The 24,679-nt window shown below is 37.2% G+C and overlaps 1 protein-coding gene across 1 annotated transcript; it reads right to left on the bottom strand.

The window, feature by feature from the left end:
- Positions 1-19,559: 19,559 nt before the first annotated feature.
- Positions 19,560-20,191, bottom strand: LOC130982821 (uncharacterized). The gene has a single exon (XM_057906925.1). It carries the CDS (start codon positions 20,078-20,080, stop codon positions 19,724-19,726), a length of 357 nt encoding a protein of 118 aa, XP_057762908.1. The 5' UTR covers positions 20,081-20,191; the 3' UTR covers positions 19,560-19,723.
- Positions 20,192-24,679: the final 4,488 nt, after the last annotated feature.

Here is a 24,679-nt window from a genome sequence, read left to right as displayed (position 1 = left end):
TTGAGAGCCTTCTTCATGGCTCGGTTCCAGGAATGATAATTTTTCTCCGTGAGCTGTTGTGTGACTAAAACAAAACTTGGTTAATCAGCTAGAGAGAGGAAGAAAGGCTCTGACATGGTTGTAGCTTATTGAAGTTCGAAGAAAGAAAATTCTAAAAACTGAAGTAAGAAGAACGATCGTTCACCCTCGATGTGGTAATTGGAGCCTTCAATTCATCAATTGTGTTGTGAAATTGTGAATTGAAGTAACTCTAATCAACTCTATCATGTGAGTTCGAGATGTGAAGAATGAGCAGAAAAAAATAAAAAAAAAATAGACAAAGGAGGATGTAAAAAAAAAGAAATGAGGCGCAAAAGTGAGAGAGAGCGAGAGTTTTAAAAAAATTGCATCTAATACCATATTAGATTTGTGATATTAGTGAGAGAAAATGATTCTCATTGTATTGAAATAAATGAAGAGTAGCTTGGTTATACACAAAGAAACTTGTTGTACAGTAAAATAACAATTAACTACCTTAACAACTTCTGCAACTAACCATTTCTATAACTAACTTTTAGTAACTAATTGATTCACGGTTAAATTACAAGTGAACTTTACTAGTAACATTTATAAATAAAAGAAATACATTAAATTTAGATTTAAGTAATAAAATTAGATTTTTTTAAGTTGATCAGAACTATATGAGTAAGCACATCAACAAAATATATTCATATTTGGATGTTTTATTTGAATTTAATTTTAGTACACTATCAATATAAAATAGTTTTACACATGCATTTAATTACGTATCGTCATGTCAGCAAAGATAATTATTTTTTACATTGACCACATAAATGGCCATCCAAAAAAGTTGATATAATTAAATGATTGTATATAACATTTTATATTGTCAATGTATCAAAATTAAACTCTTTTTTTAATTTTAAAACCTACACTAAAAATATTGTAACATAATAAAATATAGAGTTATAAATTACCATTTCTATCTATGCTAGTTCAAAACGCTAACAAATTTACCCACGAATAAATAAAAATACCATTTTTACCTATGAAAGGTGTACTTTTATTAACAAAACTATTAGAATCCTAAAAAATTATTTGAAATTTTTAAAATATCCTCTAATATAATGTAACTTCTTTTTACTCCATACCACCACTCCTCTAATCCCAAACCTTACCACCACCCAAATCTCTTTTTAACTCCTCACCACCTCTCGTCCACTTTGCCACCTCCACCACCTCCTCCCCCAACGCCCCCTCTCTATAAGCACCCCATTCGCCGCTAAAGCCTCCAAGAACCTCAACCGCGATGTCTCCCTCGTTCGCAAGTATAAACACTGCTCCATCCTCTGTTGCGTCATCACCATCATCTCCAGCACAGACTTCCGCAAAGTCCTCTCCTACCTCGAAGCCTTTATCGGTGACATATGTTGGCTCCTCTCCATCCTTGAAGCTGACGGTTCTGCCGCGGATGTAGGTAGCAGTGGCGGCATTGTCTTCTCGCTCCCTCTGATTGCCAGCAACGACCCATTCTGTCTTGGGTATATGGTCTTTCATTGATAATGTTCAAATAGATCAATTGAATAATAGGGTAGAAGTTGCTATGAACTTGCTTTGCTTGCAAATGATAACGATAGAAACAAAAAGATCATTTTTGAGGAAGGTGGCGTTCCAACTTTGTTGAAGCTCTTGAAAGAGAGTGGTACTGGTGGAGTTTGAGATTGGGAGAATGGTGGCGTTGAGTAAATAGAGAAGTTAGAGTTAGAGTATATTAGAGGATATTTTTGGAATTTCAAATAATTTTTTAAGATTCGAATAGTTTTATTAACAAAAGTTCATCTTTCATGAGTAAAAATTATAACTTTGTTTATTCATGGGTAGATCTATCAACGTTCTAAACTTTTATGGATATAAATGATAGTTTACTCTAAAATATATTTTTCTTCTTTTGGAGCATATTTAAACTTACTTTTTAACTTAAAAATTTTCATAAATAACTACCATCTAATATAATTTTTCAAAATCTCAAAGATTTAACCGATTTACAAGATAAGCAAATTATTCAACTAAATTATTTACAGTTAAAATAAAATGAAAACTCATATACATAAAATTAATTTTTATAAAATTAATAATTAAAAATTATTAAATAATTTATTATATTTAATTAAATTATTATTTAACCCTTTTTAATCATTAATTTCATATAATGGCAACTGATTTTTTGTTTAAAATAATATAAAGAAAAGTGCCACGGTAAATTTTAGAAGGTTAAATTTAACGGTATTTGTATAACTTTCTAGAGTGTTTGAAAATATTATAGATGATTTCGGAACGTTTTAAAATGCTCTAGAAGGTCCCGAAATACCCTAGAAGATTTTAGAAGACTCTAGATGGTCATAAAGTATCCTAGAAGAATGTGGATGTATATAGAAGTATGAAGAGTAGTATGAAATAATCTAAAAGTATTTAAAGAAATATGGTAGGATAGATATTTGTAGTGAAGGTTTTAGATGTTTAATTTGGACCGTTGATTATATTTGATCCTAGCCATCCATTGAGGAGGTGGATGACTATAAATAAGGGGTGAGAGTTAGAGTTTGGATGAGTGAATCATTTGTAATAAACACTTTGAGTAATAAGATATTATTTCTACTAAAGCTTCTTTTCTCTTGTGTTCTCTTGTGTTCTTAGAATTCTTGTTAAGTATTGATGGTTAAATTAAATTGGTCTTAGCTCAAGAGGTTGAGTAAGTCTGAGTGCTAGCACGGTAGCATTGTAGTGTGTCCAAGGTCGCGATAATTTGGCATCAGAGCAAGGTTCGATAGGGAGTACATACAAGGGATTTGTGAGTATGACTTCTAGTGTAACCATGGAGTATATTGAGTCTCAAAGAAAAAGAGATGCTATTCCTTCTCAATGGGGAGGCAAGAAGGCCCGTTCTTCAAGTGAGCCTAGAGGTAAGGATTCTAAGTTATTAGAAAAGAGAGTTTCTATGTTGGAGAATGTTCTAATCCACTATGGATGAGCGCTTCCAAAGGATAGAACATGATAAGGAAACCCTCGAGGCTCACGTGTTAGAAGAACTAGATGCTTTCAAAGAAAGCATGCTCCAAATTGAAGAGAAACTTGAGAATTCCTTGAAGCTATTTGAGGAAGTTCAAGTTTGGTTCGAGGAGGAAAAATCTCGACCAGCCATTATAAGAGAGACGACAAAGATTGATCTCCCAAAGTCAAATGAGTTCAAGGACGTGAAGGACGCTCGAGAGGTGGATAACTTTCTATAGCAAATGAAGAGGTACTTTAAAGGTCAAGGGTGGTCGAGGAAGCAATAAAGGTGCGGACTGCAACTCTCTACCTTTCTGATAATGTTACTTTGTGGTGAAGGAGAAAATGTGTAGATATGGAAAAGGGTACTTGCAACATAGCCACATGGAAAGATTTCAAAAGGGAGTTGAAAAGACAATTCTTCCATGAGAATGTGGTTTATGAAGCAAGGAAGAAGTTGAGGGAGTTGAAGCACAAGAGTACGATCAGCGACTCTGTAAAGGAGTTCACTACTCTCACCCTTCATATCATTAACTTAGTATTAGAGGATGCATTATTCTTCTTCGTTGATGGACTCCAACCTTAGGCAAAGTAAAAACTACAAAGAAGGAATGTTAAGGATGTCAACAAGGCCATCGTAGTAGCCGAATCACTCACTGAGTATCATCGGAAAGACTCTAAACCCAAGTCTTCCTCGAAGCCTAGTTCTACTAAAGGTGGGGGAGATAAGGGAAAGAGTTTCTCAACCAAGAAGGAAGAAAAATACTTTTCAAAGAAAGAGTACAAGGAAAAGAAGAAGATTTTTGTGCCCAAAGGAGGATGTTTTGTATGCAAGGGACCATGCCAAATGAAGGACTGTCTTAAGTTAGAAACTCTGGAATCTATCACCGAGGAATGAAAGGCTCAATCGCAAGCAACTGAATGTGTTAGATCTGTCCAACTCGTAAATGCTGTGAAGGACAAAAAGGCAAGCACTGCAGAAAAGAAAGGCTTGATGTATGTTAAAGACTTTATCAATGAAAAATCTGTCATGGCTGTGATCGACATTGGTGCTACACACAACTTCATCACGTCTGATGAAGCAAAGAGGCATGGGTTGAAGATCAATGAAAAGAATGACTAGTTCAAACCCGTGAATACCGATGGTGAACCCCTTAAGGGAATAGCAAAATGGGTTGAGATGACTCTTGATTCTTAGAAGGGGCTTGAGGATTTCTCAGTAGCACTTATGGATGATTTCAAATTAGTCATCGGGCTCAATTTGTAAAGGAAGGCAAATATAATACCTATGTCACACTACGGCATAATATGCGTTATGGAGAAAGAGTCTCTATGCATGGTCTCTACAGTCTCTAAAGCTGGAGGACCGCTGATACTTTTCACCATGCAACTCAAGAAAGGATTCAAGAATGAAGAGATTATATATTTGACTCTATTACAAGAGGAGTTAACATCTAAAAGAGAAGACGTTCCTCCCAAAATTAAGGAAGACTTTGAAGAAAATAAGGATATGATGCCTCCCAAGTTGCCAAAGCAACTACCATCTAAGAGGAAGTTGGATCACAAGATTAAATTGAAATTAGGGACGAAGCCGCCTGCCTCATCACCTTATAGGATAGCGATGCCAGAACTTGAGGAGTTGAAAAAGTAACTCAAGGATCTGCTAGATGTTGGATTCATCCGTTCATTGAAGACTGAATTGGCAACCATTTCCATGATTGAAGGAGACATTATACGCGTCATCAAGAAAAAGTTACATCATGATTCATTAGCCAAGAAGTTGGTGGAGTTAGCTAGAGAAGGTAAGACCAAATATTTTGGCTAGAAAATGACATTCTCTACACCATTGGGAGAAGTCTATATGTCCCTAAGTGAAAAAATCTAAGAAGAAAGTTTGTGAGAAAATGTCATGACACCAAGTGGGCTGGTCACCAAGGTCAGCAAAGGACCTTGACACTCATTGAATCTTCTTATTGTTGGCCTCAGATAAAGGATGAAGTGGAGAATTATGTGAAGACTTGTCTTGTATGCCAACAAGATAAGATTGAAAATAAGGCACTAAGTGGGTTGTTGGAACCTCTACCTCCATTAAAGCGACTGTGGAAAAGTGTGTCTTTGGATTTTATCTCTGTCTTGCCAAAGTTTGAGGAATTTGGATCTATCCTCGTAGTAGTGGATCGATTCTCAAAATATATTACCTTTATATCTGCCCCTACTGATTGCACTGCAGAGGAAGCAGCACGACTATTCTTTAAGAATGTGGTAAAGTACTGGGGATTGTCTAAGAGCATCATTAGTGATTAAGATCCACGCTTTATAGGACGACTATGGACAAAGCTTTTCAAACTTTTTGGATCAGAACTTCACTTCTCGACAAGCTTCCATCCTCAAACTGATGGGCAGACGGAGAGAGTAAATGCCTTACTCGATTGTTACTTGAGAGGCATTTCGTAAGTGCTAATCATAAGGATTAGACAAAATTTTGGGACATTGCTCAAATATCATATAATATGCAAAGGAGTGAGTCTACAGGAAAAAATTCTTCGAGATTGTGACTGGACAACAGCCGCTTACACCACACTATCTTTCTTTCTCTTACTCAGGAAAGATTCCTAGAGCTTATCATATGATTAAGTCATGGGAAGAACAAGCAAATGTCACTCGTTCTTACCTCGACAAAGCTGCAAAGAGGATGAAGAAATGGACAGATAAGAAGAAGAAGCATGCAAGTTATCAAGTGGGAGACAAAGTAATAATTAAACTTCTTCCACAACAATTCAAAGCCTTTCACAAGGTTCATAAATGCTTAATTCATAAATACGAAGGGCCATTTGAGATTATTGGGCGTGTTGGGGAGGTTGCTTACAAAGTACAACTCTCTCCTTTTATGAAGATCCATCTCGTCTTTCATGTGAGTATGCTTAAACCATATCATGGAGACCGAGAGAAACCAAGTAGAGGTGACTCGAATTGTGCTCCGCCTGTAGTGATTAGATCATTTGATAAGGAAATCAAAGAAATCTTAGCTAATCACATTGTGAGACAGAGAGGAGTACTACCAAGTATCCAATACTTGATCAATTAGAAAGAACTCCCAATAACTGAAGCTATATAAGAAACTCGTGAAGATCTGTGGCAATTCCAAGAATACCTAGAGCGCTATCATGAACAGAACACAACGAGGACGTCTGCACAATAAGTGAAAAAAATGTCACGATAAATTTTAGAAGGTTAAATTTAATGGTGTTTGTATAGCTTTCTGGAGTGTTTGAGAATGCTCTAAATAGTTCCGAAATATTCTAGAATTTTCTAGAAGGTTCCAAAATACCCTAGAAGATTCTAAAAGATTTTGAATGGTCATAAAGTATTCTAGAAGAGTGTAGATATATATAGAATTATGAAGAGTAGTATGGAATAATCTATAAGTATTTAGAGAAATGTAGTATGATAGATATTTGTAGTAAAGGTTTTAGATGTTCAATATGGACCGTGAATTAGATTTGATCCTAACCATTCATTGAGGAGGTAAATGACTATAAATAGGGGGTGAGAGTTAGAGTTTAGGTGAGTGAGCTATTTGTAATAAACACTTGAGTAATAAAGTCTGATTTTTATCAAAACTTCTTTTCTCTTGTGTTTTTTTATGTTATTAACATTTTTACTAAATACTGAGTATTAGGCTGACTTGATTTTTGTAACACCCTACCATACAGAGCCTTATGCTTAAGTCATAATTCAGAGATGGTAAGGTATTACGACCTCTAAAATAAAAATTTAGTACGTATAGTAGTATGAATGATTGATTATAACTAGGAGCCTTTGTAGAAAAAAGGGGTAAACAAAAATCGCAACTCAAAAACGCAACACTCCGATCGATAACGTAACGAACAAGGATAAACCAACGCGAGATTATATATATACAAAGGAGTGTCAAAAACAGGAATATCAAGACTCAAGATCCGGCTGCGAAGATAACCGGTTCGAGCATAACTATATATACATATGATAAAATAAGGAAAACCCCAAAGGAAACCCAAAGGAACACAAATACATATTACCTATTCTCCAAAATCTCCCATAAGAGTAGTCATCGCAGTTGTATTATTTAATGGAGATAAAAGTATCTAAGCAAAACATAAAAACTAAACAGAGTTCCCAAGAACAAGGAATCTTCGCGAATCTAGAAGTCTCCAGCATGCTTCAGCGGGAAACCTCACGTCCTGCATCTGAAAACCACAAAATCCGCATGGGTGAGAACCAGAGGTCCCCAGCATGGTAACAGCTTCCACATATATAATACATAATAATAGAGGAAAGCCAAAGGCAATCCTAGAACTTCCTCCAGATAATATCAAAGCTTATAAACAAGCTAAACCATATAAGGGCATCTGACTAAAGATTCTTCAGTCTAACTAATACTTCCCTTTCCAATTCCTTCAAACCTCCCAACCACCAGCAGGAGTATATTATAGCAAACACAGTTATATCAGACAAAGAATATACAAATAGGAGCAGTTAAGACATTTAGACAATTAGCAAGTAATATGCAGTCAAATAGGCAATCTCAAACAATTCACATAGTATGCATATGATGAATGCCTGTCCCTAGTGGCCGATGATATCATCTTGTCGGTTATAGAGCCAACCCGACAAGTCCTGGTCGCTAACCATTGGACTGTCCCTCTGTCGTGCATCCCCAACTCGAGTTATACTCGTTATAAACTTGATCATAAACATGATCCATATCCATCACCCTCACTGGTGAATATTTCGGGGGCGAGCTCATCCGGGTCTTTCACAGTGCCCGGCCACACTTACGACATAGGGTCAACAGAGTATCAAGTCTCAACCTGGAGCACGTGGTGGCTAGCCACTGCTACTACCCAGGGAAACTCGTATCTCTGATAGTGGAAGTGCAATTCACAATTATCAATAATTCAGCATCAACATGCATGAATTCTCATCCATGGATCAACATCCATATCAGCCATCCGGCTCACGGTTCAGTCCAGAACCAGCCAATATTCATAGCATACACAGCTATTCCGGCTCACGGTTAAATCCATAACCAGCCAATATTCATAGCATACACAGCTATTTCGGCTCACGGTTAAATCCATAACCAGCCATTTCATTAACAATTACAGCCTTTCGGCCCATGGCATAACAAGCACTTCCACCACCATCCTCCGCATCTCACATAATCATCTTGATCTTCATTGATCATTCATTTTTCCCTTGCTTCACTCGCAAGTTACCTCATTCACTAGCCCCTTTCTAATAGCTAGGCATGTCATACTGATTTAAGACATAAATGGTGAGATCGGAGGCTTAGAAGTATGAGATTTGGCTTTTAAAACTCAAAAATCAACTTTGGGATGAAAACAGGGCCACGCGTACGCGCACTCCACGCGCACGCGTGGATGGCCTCAAAAACTCATCGACGCGCAAGCGTCATGCATGCTAACGCGCGGATTACAAACTTGCCAATCGACGCGCACGCGTCAACCACGCGTACGCGCGGGTGTTCTCGTGCCCCAGGCACAACACTGGCACAGTTCTGGCATAACTCTCTGTAAAATGGCTGGGCATTGGGTGCAGCACAATCGGCGCGCCCGCGCACATCACGCGCACGCGTGGATGGCGCTTTCTGGAAGATCGGCGCGTACGCGCCAGGTGCGCCCACGCGCAAGGGGTTATTCTGCTAAAAATTTTCTAAGTTAAAAGCTGCAGAATTCACAGATTTAAACCCCAATCTTCCAACGGACATAACTTCCTCATTTTAAATCGTTTTTCACCCGTTCTTCGAACGGCATGGACATCCCGGATCCAATTTCATTTCTAAACAGATTTGGTACAAAACGAAGATCCGTAGTCCAAGTTATGTCCCGTCAAAGTATGCCCAAAAACCATATTTTCATACAAAACTACAATATGCCATTTTCAAAGCAAACCTTTTTCAACTCTTTTCAAAATCAATCAAAACATGCCAATTTCATCCCTTTTCTTTGAAATCAATCAAATGTATCAAATTCAACATCAAACCTCCTCAACTCACACATTGACACATTACCACAATTTACCAAAATCACTATCTCATCAATTTACCCCACTTCACCCAAGTGGCTCAAACTCAAACACATTGACATATCATATACTATTCCTCATGCCAATTCTCAACAACACCAATTCCAATAAATCAATATTGTACACAATCAACATCATACTCACCATCACATGGTTCAACCCACAATTCAACCATAACCAATCATCAAGCATATATCACAACATGCATATTTCTCATACATCATACCACCAAGGCATCAATAATCATCATCACATATATGACCACATCATATATCTCAATCATTCAACAACATCAACCATTCAATACCTATCTTAGGACCTCTAGCCTAAGTATTTCCTACCACATTACATATTAGATACGAGAAACCGAAACCATACCTTAGCCGAATTTCCCAAGCTCCACCGGAGCACTTCCAAACCACTTATCCACAAGCTCTCAAGGCCTCAACACCTCCAAGAACAGATTTTTCACCACCAAACCCTTTCCAAGCTTTTCAAAGTCACCAATCAAGCTCCAATATCCACACATACATAACCTAAGCCACAACCATCATACCCATACACAACATCTCAAAACCCAAGCATCATAAAATCACAAATTACACTAGGGTTGAGAGTCTTACCACACCCAAGGTCCAAGGAGACAAGATTAACCTTCTCCTTCAAGAGAGTTGGGTCCTATAACATCAAAGAACCCAAAATCTCAACATCTCACCCATGAAACTCGAAAATAAGGGCTGAAATTTCGAACAGAAACTTGTGGCTTACCTCAAGATTAATTGTATGGGTTTTGTAGAGCTCTCCGCGGTGAACGCGTGGCCGCAAACAGAGCGGCAATCGGAGCTCTAGATCAAAAGTTATGGTGGTTTGAAGATCAAGTGAGAGAGAGAAGTTGAGAGAAGGTGTTCTTCCTCCCCTCTCTTCAATTCAGCGTGTTTGAGTGTGTTGTGAGGAGAGAGAGTGCTGAAAACTAGGGTTTTGGTTAAGTTATGTTGGGCCAAGGGCCCACTTTGGGTCCGGTTGGCCCGGTTTGGCCCGTTCGGTCCAATCTTGGTCCGAATTCTATAAAATTGGTACCAAAATTCTCGTCTCGATCTCCTCTATCACATTAAGCCATAAAAATCACATTTTAGGCTTTCTAGAATAAATTCTCATTTATGGGTTAATTAGTCGTTAATTAACCGTGTCTTACATTCTACCCACCTAATTGGGAATTTTGCCCACAAAATTCAAATGCAATTACCTGAGAATAAATGTGGATAATCCGTTCGCATCTCCGACTCAAGTTCCCAAGTGTGTTCCTCAACACCGCCTCGATTCCAAGCCACTTTGACTAATGAAACATCTTTTCCACGCAACCGTTTAATACTAGTATCATCAATTCTGACTGAAGCCACTGGAAGCGTCAAATCTTCCCTTAACTGAACCGATTCAGGTTCCAACACATGGCTAGCATCAGGAGTGTACTTCCGAAGCTGCGACACATGAAACACGTCGTGCAGATTCGAAAGATGAGGTGGTAGAGCCATCCGATACGCCACCGGTCCAATCCTCTCCAGGATTTGAAATGGACCAATGTATCGAGGATTCAACTTCTTTGCCTTAATCGGCCTGCCTACTCCTGTAGTCGGAGTAACCCTAAGGAAGACATGGTCCCCTTCCTCAAATTCTAAGGGCTTTCGCCTTTGATCGGCGTAACTCTTTTGACGACTCTGCGCCGTAAGCATCCTATCACGGATTTTCTTGACTTGTTCAGTAGTCTCAGCTATCATTTCTGGTCCCAACAAGCTTTTCTCTCCAGCTTCATACCAACATAGCGGAGATTGACATTTCCTCCCATACAAGGCCTCATACGGAGCCATTCCGATGCTCGCATGATAACTATTATTGTATGCAAACTCCACTAATGGCATATACCGATCCCAACTCGCCGGTTGGTCCAAAACACAAGCTCTCAACATATCCTCTAGTGTTTGGATCGTCCTCTCAGATTGACCATCTGTTTGAGGATGGTAAGCCGTGCTCAAGCTTAATCGGGTTCCAAAAGCTTTCTGAAATGCACCCCAAAACCTTGAAGTGAAACGAGGATCTCTATCAGAGATTATAGTAGCAGGTACACCATGAAGTCTCACAATCTCCTTTATGTATAACCGTGCTAGCTCCTCAAGGGTGTAAGTCATACGAATGGGCAAAAAGTGAGCTGACTTCGTCAGTCGGTCCACAATCACCCAAATAGCATCAAAACCAGCTCTAGTCCTTGGTAATCCCGACACAAAGTCCATTGCAATACTTTCCCACTTCCATTGTGGAATCTCTAAAGGTTGCAACATCCCGGAAGGTCTTTGATGTTCAATCTTTACCTTTTGACAAGTTAAGCACTTTGATACATATTCTGCCACATCATTCTTCATACCCGGCCACCAAAACATCGCCTTCAAATCATGGTACATCTTAGTACTTCCCGGGTGAATGGAGAATCCACTTTTGTGTGCCTCCTTTAAGATATCTTGCCTCAAAGTGCCAACATCCGGCACAATGATCCTACCCTTGAATCTCCATAACCCATCTTTTTCTTCCGACACTCTCCACTGTTTTCCTTGCTCAATAGCCGGTAACACCTTCCATAACGCTTCATCATTTTGATGAGCCTTTAGGAGTTCGGACTTAAAGTCACTTGAGATTTCTAGTCGGCTCAAACACAAGGTTCCGGATACTTCTTGAGCACCAATATTAAGACTCTCGAATCCCTTGAGCAACTTCTCCTCTTGAAGCATCATCCAAGCCGCATATAATGACTTCCGGCTTAACGCATCCGCCACTACATTCGCCTTCCCCAGATGGTAATGCAACTCAAAGTCATAGTCTTTCAACAATTCCATCCACCTTCTCTGCCTCATATTAAGCTCTTTTTGATCAAAGAGATACTTCAAGCTCTTATGATCAGAGAAAACTTGGAACTTAACCCCATAGAGATAATGCCTCCACACCTTCAAGGCAAACACAACCGCAGCGAGTTCCAAATCGTGTGTAGGATAATTAACTTCATGAGGTCTCAACTGTCGTGAGGCATACGCCACCACATTATGATGCTGCATCAGCACGCACCCTAGACCCTTCAATGAGGCATCACAATACACCTCAAATGGCTCATTCGGCTCGGGTAACACTAACACAGGTGCGGTGGTCAACTTTTTCTTCAATGTCTGAAAGCTCTCCTCGCATTCAGGAGTCCAAACAAACGGAGTGTCTTTGCGGGTTAACTTTGTCATTGGTAACGCTATCTGTGAAAAGCCCTTGATAAATCTTCTGTAATAGCCAGCTAAACCCAGAAAACTCCTTATCTCTGTTATGGTGGTTGGTTGTTTCCAATCCATTACAGCCTCCACCTTAGTTGGATCTACTGCTATTCCCTTCTTACTCACCACATGGCCCAAAAACTTCACCTCACTCTTCCAAAATTCACACTTAGACAGTTTTGCATAGAGTTTCTTCTCCTTTAGAATCTGCAATACGGTCCTCAAGTGTTCCGCATGCTCTTCTTCAGTCTTGGAATAAATTAGTATGTCATCAATGAAGACAACAACGAATTTATCCAGAAACGGACAGAAAACCCTATTCATGTAATCCATGAATACTGCCGGAGCGTTCGTCAACCCAAAAGACATTACAGTGTACTCGTAATGACCATAGCGAGTCCTAAAAGCGGTCTTAGGGATATCCTCACCCCTCACCCTTATCTGGTGATAACCGGATCGCAAATCAATCTTGGAGAAAACTCCAGCTCCTTGTAACTGATCCATGAGATCATCAATTCTTGGCAATGGGTACTTATTCTTTATTGTAACCTTGTTCAGCTGCCTGTAATCTACACAGAGCCGCATACTCCCATCATTCTTCTTTACCAGTAACACTGGAGCACCCCACGGAGAGACACTTGGCCGTATAAAATTCTTTCCCAACAAATCCTCTAACTGAGACTTTAGCTCATTCATCTCTAACGGTGACATCCTATAGGGAGCACTTGAGATTGGTCCCGCCCCGGGCACCAACTCAATAGCAAACTCAACCTCTCGGTTAGGTGGAAACTCATCAATATCATCGGGAAATACTTCCGGAAACTCACACACAACCGGAATCTGCTCCAACCTTTGATCATCACCCGAAACGCCCGCGGTTAACAACATGATACCCTGACACTCGGTTCCGGAATAGTTCACCATCATCGAATTCAAGTAATAATTATTCACCACGACCAGCCCTTCTGTATCCTCCGGCATAAAGAACACCGACTTTGTAGAACAATCAAGCAGGACATGGTTCTTAGATAACCAGTCCAATCCCAAGATAAGATCAAGACCGACCATCGGCAAGCATACTAAATTATGAACAAAGTCACGCTGCTTGAACCTAAAGGAAACTTCCGGGCATCCTAGCTTAGTTACCGTGGCTTCATGGGTAGCATTGTACACTCTTAGATCATAACCTAAGGTTACAATCTTCAAGCCTAACGCATGAGCTTTCTCAAATGCAATGAATGAATGTGATGCTCCCGAATCAAATAAAGCATTTAAAGTCTGACTAGCTATTTCACAGTTACCTTGAATGAGTGTCTCAGATCCCTCAGCACCTATAGCTGAAGTGGTGAACACCCGACCAGTCTGTTGTGCTTTCCCAGCACCTTGTTTCTGCCTCTCCGGACAACTGACGGCTTTATGCCCCGTTTTTCCACAATTGTAGCACAAACCCCATCCGGCCTTGCATGGTACTCCCGGATGGTGATTCCCACACCTAGTGCAAGCTTGATCATTCTGAGGCTGCTTCCCAAACTTCTTTCCTTGGGAGTTGTTATTGTTGGGCCTCCTGAAAGAGCCTCCCCTCTTGAAAGACGGGCCCCTAGGTGCAAAGCTCTTCCCTCGGTTCTGTGGGAATGATCCTTTGTGACCCCCTTTCTCAGCGGTTGCCCTTTTCACACACTCCTCAGCAACCCTACACTTGTTCACCAACTCGGAGAAAGTCCTAATCTCCATTGGTCCCACTGAACTGAAGATATCACTTCGGAGTCCTCCTTCATACTTAACACACTTCCATTCCTCATATTCCACCGGAGTCCCTTGGCACATACGAGAGAACCTGAACAGCTCCTCAAACTTGTCAGTATACTCTGATATGGACATAGTACCCTGCTTCAGCTGTAACAATTCAAGTTCCTTAGCCGTCCTAGCAGAGGTTGGAAAGTACTTCTTATAGAACTCTTCTTGAAAGACATTCCAGGTGATATAGTCATCACCCTGCTGCAGAAGACGTCGGATGCCTTGCCACCAATGCGATGCTTCACCTATGAGCATATAGGTAGCAAACTCGACACGCTGTCCTTCAGGTACCACTTGTGCTTGCAGTGCTCGCTCTATAGCCTGAAACCATGTATCAGCCTCAGTCGGGCTAGTAGTTTCCTTGAACTTAGGCGGATTAACTTTCAAAAAGTTTGCCAGTGTCATCGGGCCTTGAACTCCACCTCCATTATTACCATGGTTGTTCATCTGTTGACCAAGAGCCTCCGCAGTGGCTTGCATAGCAGCAGCCATGTTCTCCAACGCAGCCATAAAGTTCACCGGGTCGTTAGGGTTATTCTCCGGTGCACGAGCATTCGTACGACCTCTCGCACTACCTCTACCGCGTCCACGAGGCGCCATCTGGTTCCTATACACACCCAACAATCGATATTAAGTTGATCAGTCTCAATATCGGAAGTCTAGTGCTTCAAAGTCCCAAATGCATGCTCATGAACGTTTATGCCAATTATATCAAGCAGATATACTAATAGCACATAACACACACACAGAGAATGCACAGAAGCATAGTCAGTCCATCCCTCAGGCTCTACAGGAACGAACTGCTCTGATACCATAATGTAACACCCTACCATACAGAGCCTTATGCTTAAGTCATAATTCAGAGATGGCAAGGTATTACGACCTCTAAAATAAAAATTTAGTACGTATAGTAGTATGAATGATTGATTATAACTAGGAGCCTTTGTAGAAAAAAGGGGTAAACAAAAACCGCAACTCAAAAACGCAACACTCCGATCGATAACGTAACGAACAAGGATAAACCAACGCGAGATTATATATATACAAAGGAGTGTCAAAAACAGGAATATCAAGACTCAAGATCCGGCTGCGAAGATAACCGGTTCGAGCATAACTATATATACATATGATAAAATAAGGAAAACCCCAAAGGAAACCCAAAGGAACACAAATACATATTACCTATTCTCCAAAATCTCCCATAAGAGGAGTCATCGCAGTTGTATTATTTAATGGAGATAAAAGTATCTAAGCAAAACATAAAAACTAAACAGAGTTCCCAAGAACAAGGAATCTTCGCGAATCTAGAAGTCTCCAGCATGCTTCAGCGGGAAACCTCACGTCCTGCATCTGAAAACCACAAAATCCGCATGGGTGAGAACCAGAGGTCCCCAGCATGGTAACAGCTTCCACATATATATACATAATAATAGAGGAAAGCCAAAGGCAATCCTAGAACTTCCTCCAGATAATATCAAAGCTTATAAACAAGCTAAACCATATAAGGGCATCTGACTAAAGATTCTTCAGTCTAACTAATACTTCCCTTTCCAATTCCTTCAAACCTCCCAACCACCAGCAGGAGTATATTATAGCAAACACAGTTATATCAGACAAAGAATATACAAATAGGAGCAGTTAAGACATTTAGACAATTAGCAAGTAATATGCAGTCAAATAGGCAATCTCAAACAATTCACATAGTATGCATATGATGAATGCCTGTCCCTAGTGGCCGATGATATCATCTTGTCGGTTATAGAGCCAACCCGACAAGTCCTGGTCGCTAACCATTGGACTGTCCCTCTGTCGTGCATCCCCAACTCGAGTTATACTCGTTATAAACTTGATCATAAACATGATCCATATCCATCACCCTCACTGGTGAATATTTCGGGGGCGAGCTCATCCGGGTCTTTCACAGTGCCCAGCCACACTTACGACATAGGGTCAACAGAGTATCAAGTCTCAACCTGGAGCACGTGGTGGCTAGCCACTGCTACTACCCAGGGAAACTCGTATCTCTGATAGTGGAAGTGCAATTCACAATTATCAATAATTCAGCATCAACATGCATGAATTCTCATCCATGGATCAACATCCATATCAGCCATCCGGCTCACGGTTCAGTCCAGAACCAGCCAATATTCATAGCATACACAGCTATTCCGGCTCACGGTTAAATCCATAACCAGCCAATATTCATAGCATACACAGCTATTCCGGCTCACGGTTAAATCCATAACCAGCCATTTCATTAACAATTACAGCCTTTCGGCCCATGGCATAACAAGCACTTCCACCACCATCCTCCGCATCTCACATAATCATCTTGATCTTCATTGATCATTCATTTTTTCCTTGCTTCACTCGCAAGTTACCTCATTCACTAGTCCCTTTCTAATAGCTAGGCATGTCATACTGATTTAAGACATAAATGGTGAGATCGGAGGCTTAGAAGTATGAGATTTGGCTTTTAAAACTCAAAAATCAACTTTGGGATGAAAACAGGGCCACGCGTACGCGCACTCCACGCGCACGCGTGGATGGCCTCAAAAACTCATCGACGCGCAAGCGTCATGCACGTTAACGGGCGGATTACAAACTTGCCAATCGACGCGCACGCGTCAACCACGTGTACGCGCGGGTGTTCTCGTGCCCCAGGCACAACACTGGCACAGTTCTGGCATAACTCTCTGTAAAATGGCTGGGCATTGGGTGCAGCACAATCGGCGCGCCCGCGCACATCACGCGCACGCGTGGATGGCGCTTTCTGGAAGATCGGCGCGTACGCGCCAGGTGCGCCCACGCGCAAGGGGTTATTCTGCTAAAAATTTTCTAAGTTAAAAGCTGCAGAATTCACAGATTTAAACCCCAATCTTCCAACGGACATAACTTCCTCATTTTAAATCGTTTTTCACCCGTTCTTCGAACGGCATGGACATCCCGGATCCAATTTCATTTCTAAACAGATTTGGTACAAAACGAAGATCCGTAGTCCAAGTTATGTCCCGTCAAAGTATGCCCAAAAACCATATTTTCATACAAAACTACAATATGCCATTTTCAAAGCAAACCTTTTTCAACTCTTTTCAAAATCAATCAAAACATGCCAATTTCATCCCTTTTCTTTGAAATCAATCAAATGTATCAAATTCAACATCAAGCCTCCTCAACTCACACATTGACACATTACCACAATTTACCAAAATCACTATCTCATCAATTTACCCCACTTCACCCAAGTGGCTCAAACTCAAACACATTGACATATCATATACTATTCCTCATGCCAATTCTCAACAACACCAATTCCAATAAATCAATATTGTACACAATCAACATCATACTCACCATCACATGGTTCAACCCACAATTCAACCATAACCAATCATCAAGCATATATCACAACATGCATATTTCTCATACATCATACCACCAATGCATCAATAATCATCATCACATATATGACCACATCATATATCTCAATCATTCAACAACATCAACCATTCAATACCTATCTTAGGGCCTCTAGCCTAAGTATTTCCTACCACATTACATATTAGATACGGAAAACCGAAACCATACCTTAGCCGAATTTCCCAAGCTCCACCGGAGCACTTCCAAACCACTTATCCACAAGCTCTCAAGGCCTCAACACCTCCAAGAACAGATTTTTCACCACCAAACCCTTTCCAAGCTTTTCAAAGTCACCAATCAAGCTCCAATATCCACACATACACAACCTAAGCCACAACCATCATACCCATACACAACATCTCAAAACCCAAGCATCATAAAATCACAAATTACACTAGGGTTGAGAGTCTTACCACACCCAAGGTCCAAGGAGACAAGATTAACCTTCTCCTTCAAGAGAGTTGGGTCCTATAACATCAAAGAACCCAAAATCTCAACATCTCACCCATGAAACTCGAAAATAAGGGCTGAAATTTCGAACAGAAACTTGTGGCTTACCTCAAGATTAATTGTATGGGTTTTGTAGAGCTCTCCGCGGTGAACGCGTGGCCGCAAACGGAGCGGCAATCGGAGCTCTAGATCAAAAGTTATGGTGGTTTGAAGATCAAGTGAGAGAGAGAAGTTGAGAGAAGGTGTTCTTCCTCCCCTCTCTTCAATTCAGCGTGTTTGAGTGTGTTGTGAGGAGAGAGAGTGCTGAAAACTAGGGTTTTGGTTAAGTTATGTTGGGCCAAGGGCCCACTTTGGGTCCGGTTGGCCCGGTTTGGCCCGTTCGGTCCAATCTTGGTCCGAATTCTATAAAATTGGTACCAAAATTCTCGTCTCGATCTCCTCTATCACATTAAGCCATAAAAATCACATTTTAGGCTTTCTAGAATAAATTCTCATTTATGGAATAATTAGCCATTAATTAACCGGATCTTACAATTTTAATTCAAGAGGTTGAGTAAATTCGAATGTCAATACTGTAATATTAAAAGTATTAAAGTGTGCCTAAAACCGTGACAAAAGGCAAATAGGAGACCGAAAAAAAAAACAGAGAAAAAAAGGGGTGGAGAGACTGCGGTCCTAAAAGGGAGTTATGTGAGTTCTCATCCAAAAATAGAGAGTAGAAAGAAAATCCGTGGGCCGGGGATTACTTTTCAATTTTACCTTTTCTACATGCATTTCTATAAAGGCATCATCACATGTGGAAAAATAAATTCATGCTTTGCCACCATGCCATTATTATGTGATTTGAAAATATAAGAAAATCTTTTGAGACATAATAAAAAATCAATTTAAAATAAAATATGTCAAAGTTGTTTTATTTTATAACTTTTCATTACTGTTTGCTTTAATTTATATCTCTTAATTATCGTTAATTTTTTATTATCGCTTAATTATTATTTGAATAATTAGATAATATTATATTATAATACATATAATTATTAAATATTAAATTAAATTAAATAATTTTAAATTATTATTTTTTTATTTTACTGAATTAAGTATTTTGATCTACTATACGTGTAGTCTCTTAAGAGTTTATATGGCTTTAATTTGGTGATTTCATGACAAATTTTATTAAAAATTGGATACAATTTGAAATAAGAGAAAATTTAAAAGGTCAGTACTTTTATCAAAATTTGGCCAATATTTAGTCAGTAAGAAAAAAATGAGTAATTCTTCACTATTAAATGAAATCTCACATCATTAAAAATATTATTAATGACTAATTAATAACTACAAATCACAAAATCTGCTGGCGCTAGCACTCCTCCTGAAATAATTCTCGAGAAATTAATGTTATGTTAAGCAATTAGAAGTTAATAAATTTTCTAAGCTATAATAGGAGCAAAAGCTAGCTCAAACACATGTTCAGCTAAGAAAAACATGTTTATCAGCATTACAGTATTGGAACGATTGAGTGCATCACAATAATGATGCAAAAACATACGTTTGCTATCTATATATGTCACTAGCATAACTACTATCTAATCTGGTGCTATATATACATATATGGTGATTTATCTTGAAGATTATTGTTGTTGAGGAATGGAGAGAACAGTAACTCGGTGTATAGGGATATTCACAAGCTCACGAGCAACGTCTTTGAAATCAAGAAGGCCTCCTTCTTTGCACTTTGATAACAATCGATTGGCTTCTTCCTTTGTCATCTTTACCTTCACTCTTATCCCTTCTCCTTCTCCTTCTTCTTCATCTGCAAAGCGAACACTTTTCTTGGGAGCCTTGCATGGCACTGGAGGAGCTTTCTTTATTGTTAACTCATCTCTATATACCGCTTTCAGTGGTTCTACTACTTCTTTTTCTTCTTCATCCCCATATTCCGGGGTTACTATAGTTCTCCAGTTGAAACAAGCAAGCACGCTGTTCATCTTAATTATGATGTGGGGGTGAAGGAAAAAAGTATACACGAGATTGAATTTATAGACTGATCGATGAGATCATGAGGAGATAAGGATAAGAATAAAGACGCAAATATTAATGTGACATAATATTAGCTTGCTCGCTTCATTCACTTCTTGGTTATTATATGGGTTATTTTAGAATGATTATGGTAATTATAATAATAAAGTTATATTTTTTATTATTAAATAATATTTTTAAAAAGTATTGACTTAAAAAAACATTATTAAGATATAAAAAATTTAACTTTAACCATATTTACCTCCTGAAGTACCATAATTATTTTTGGATAATCATACTAAAATTTACCCTATATATTCTTTTGGATGACCTAACTAGACTTCAATGCAAAGAATGGTCAACCAATTAAGCTTCTCTTTCAGTCAAGCTTTCACTCATTCATGACTATGCTCTGCCCCTGGCCCCTCCACCACTCTTTTCTTCTTTACTCACCATCACCAAAATTAGCCGCTTATACTACAATAATTAGTCACGGTTACATAAATTAATTTTATTGGACATTATTTTATTATATTTACAGCAGGGGAAACTTTAACTAGAGCCCAAATATATATATAATTAAACGGTTTTTTCACTACTCCTAGATGTTCGTACAAATACTTAGACATACAAATACTTCTTTTATAAACATTATTGTTGCATCAAATATTATTAGATAAAATATTTTTTTTTATAATTGGAATGGGGTCTCATATTCTATTATTAAGTAAAGAAAAAAAATCATATAAAATATATATCAAAATTAGTTATTAAAATTAGTTATTAATATAAAATACACAATAAAATACAAAATAATATTTCAATCATGATAAATATATATAAAATAAGCCGTTAAAATAAATTATTAAATATAAAATATTAAACTACACATATAGTTATATTTAAATACATAATAGATGATTTTTGTAGTTAATTTTAATATATATTTATTATTTTTGTATGTATTTATATGTAAATATACATTGATTAATTTAATAATTAATTTTTTATGTATATATAATATTTTTAAATGACAAATAATTACACAAATTCGAATAATTTCTTTAATTTGACACAAACCAATTATTATTGAAACGGTATCAATACTCACAATCTGAATGGATAGTGCTATACATAAAATAATGGATATAAGAACAATATCCGAGATATGTAATATGAGTAGAGTGGCAAAATAAAGTTTTGTAATTTCGTTCTATATATACAATACGTTCAAATAGTTATGATTCTCTGGGTTGAGGTGTCAGGTGAATTAGAAAGCATGGCCACCTTCATAGTTTGGCCAGTTCAAAGGAGAGTGACATGTTATATACGTTCATTAAAGCCAAACCTTAAGGCGGGGCCAGTGCTTAATTCAGCTAATCTAGATGTTCAACTGCAGCCTTCAGTTTCTTTTTGATGTAACCACTTTGCCAGTGGCTTAATTAGTTAGCATATATCGTGAATGACTCATTCAACATAGTTTATCTCTCTTATCATAAAGTCTTTGAGTCTAATGGGATAGCCATCCATTTAATTATGCCACATGGCTTGGGTAAACTCTTTAAGTCTTATTTGAGAAAATATCCATGTTATATTTTAAGTTGACATATTTTTTTTTATCAATTTAAATGTTTAGAACGAGCGATTTTATGGTATAATATTAAAATTTTATTTATATCCAAAAAAGTAAAAATTCGATCTTTAGTGAGAGTAATTTTATTACGAATCACACAATTTTATCTTTTAAATTATTAGATAATTTAATATATATATATATATATATATATATATATATAATTATTATATAATATTTTTTCACTATCATTTTCATATAAAAATTTTATGCGAATAACCACTATATTTCAAATTATAAAGAATATAGATTAACAAGTATTTTGATAATTTTGATCAACTAATCTCAATCATAAAATCTATACATACATAATTAATCTTAATGACTAAAACAATTGAAACACATAAAAATACTTAAAATGTATTTTTATAAACTATCAATCACAAGTTTCATAATACAAAGCAAATTTATATAACGTGAGATTAAGGGCATTCTGAGAGGGACTTCTATACTTGTTGATTGAGCTAATAAATGGAATAATTAAGTATACATTTTTATATTTAGTTTTATTTTATTTCTAATGTTTTACTTGTTTTAATTTTTTTTCTTGACATTTATATATACTACATTTTTTTCTTTTCCGTTGATTGATGTAAACCCAATTGAAGCAGACAGTAGAATAAGCAGGACATGGCAGTTGGAATTATATATACATGTATTTATTTTGAATTTTGTCTATATGCGTTTTTAAACTATTCTTTTTAACTTGAAAAGTGTAGGCATATTGACTAGTTTTCCATCCCTTTCTACTTTAGTCTTTGTTAATGACAAAAGATGAAAGCTTATTATTCGTATAGCACCCGAGAAAGTTACACAAGGAAGGAGTCGTGGGAAAACAGTGCAACGCGGTGTAGATCAGATTGAAATTCAGCTAATTAAGATAGACTAAGTCAAATATCATTAAGTTTTTGAAACCATAATTAGCTTTTATTAATCTTTTGAAACAAAGAACTCCGTGACCTTCTTAATTAAGTGTATAATTAGAATGTAAAGCCCTAGCTAAGCTAGTCAACCACAAACTCAAGTTTAAAGAGTTAAAATAATTAAGATTTAAGAAGCACCTCTAAAAGCTTTCATCACTTTTATATTTCCAAATTCTATATAAACAATGTAAGACTTTCAATGAATGTGATTATATTTCATTTATGTTAAATAGTTCGAAAAATATTATGGGATGAATCCTTTTAGTGTAAAAGCTGGAGAATTTACTAGTGTTAATTAGTTTAAATTTAAGATAAAAATATTATTATTTAATATATTTTAAACAGTTATTCTTAGTCATAATAAATATGGATTATTTTGCCTAGAATTATAAAATTCTTTAAGTTAGTTATTTTATAAAACTAGTAATTTTCATACCTCTAGTTATAGTCATAAAATTTTTAATTCAATTTAAAACTCTTAATTTTTGAACCACCATCTCAGATGGAGTCAGAGTGTTTCTTGTAATGATTAGAATTGGAGGACCAAACTTTATAAATTTTATGAATAGTCATATTCTTTTCATAAAAAAACAAACTAACTCCTAATACAATTAATTAATAAAATTTCTTAATAATTACAATATAATTACATACTATGATTAAACAATTAAGATGAATTACACGAGTTATAGCGGTAGGTCCTTATTAATCGAGTATTATCTTTTATTATTATAATATAAATTCTCCTAATTAAATAAACTCTTTATGTAGTATTTTTGTATGAATAAGCCCAATACTTTTATTCTAGATTCTTTACTAAATTTTATTTGTCATTCTCAATTATGTATGCGCATATATACTAACCAAATTAAATGATGAGAAACAAATAATAATAAGAATTTCATATCCAAATATGTCATATAATATAACATAAGTCATATAAGTGATGTTACAGAACATAAACCCATATTTGTAACATGATCCTTAAACAATCCTGGTGACATGTCTTTTGTCAAAGGATCAGCTATCATCAGTTTAGTACTAATATGCTCTATCTATACTTTATTAGACCTAACTCGGTCTTTAATGGCTAAGTACTTAATATTGATGTGGTTACTTCGACTACTACTTCTATTATTCTTAATCATAAATACAATAGATAAATTGTCACAATATATTGTAAATGACCTAGAAATACAATTCATAATCTTAAACACAGAGATGAAAATTTTCAACTAAACACCTTGTGATGTAGCCTCAAACTCGGCTTCCATGGTAGAAGTGGCTACAAGTGATTGTTTTGCACTTTTGCAAGATAATGCTCCATTAGCAAACATATAAAGATGTACCCTGACATTGACTTCCTAGAATCAACACATCTCGCCAAGTCTGAATATGAGTATCCAACAATTTTCAAATTGTTGGTTCGTCTATATGTAAGCATGAAGTCCTTGCACTACCAAAAATACGGGAGTTACCAACGGGAAGGTACCCACAAACGACAAACAGTAGTAAAGTTCAATGACCGTGGTAACCAATTGCAACGTATTGTATCTCTGTGGCTAAATTTTGCAGAGTTTTCTGACGTTCTTGTTTATCCGTGACCAATTTGAGATGGATTTTCTCATTCGCCACAGACCCAATGATCACCGTGACAAAATGGAACGATGTCCACTTTCAATTTCACGCTTAATTTGGTGTTTCCCTCCAACCCTTTCAAAATATTTTTATGCAGTTCATATTTTTCTTAAATTTAAACCATAATTAACCTCAAATAAATGTTAGGGTGCAGGTTGTTTTTTTCAGTTTTGTGATAGTTAGTTTCTTCTCCCTCTTTTCCAATGCTGTCATTGAGAATTAATAAGGTATGTTAATTATTTAATTTTAGATGTGATTCATGATTTACTATTTTCACACATTCTGCTAAAGTTGTTAACTTTCGGTTCTTGATTAAATAGTAATTTCTCATGTAGTTATGTTGTTTATTAGCGGTATAAAAATTAGATGTGGAT

This window comes from Arachis stenosperma, chromosome 5 (genome assembly GCF_014773155.1).
Source record: "Arachis stenosperma cultivar V10309 chromosome 5, arast.V10309.gnm1.PFL2, whole genome shotgun sequence".
Lineage (NCBI taxonomy): Eukaryota > Viridiplantae > Streptophyta > Magnoliopsida > Fabales > Fabaceae > Arachis > Arachis stenosperma.
The sequence above is the reverse complement of the archived record's forward strand: the minus strand, read 5'-3'. Positions and strand labels throughout refer to the sequence as shown.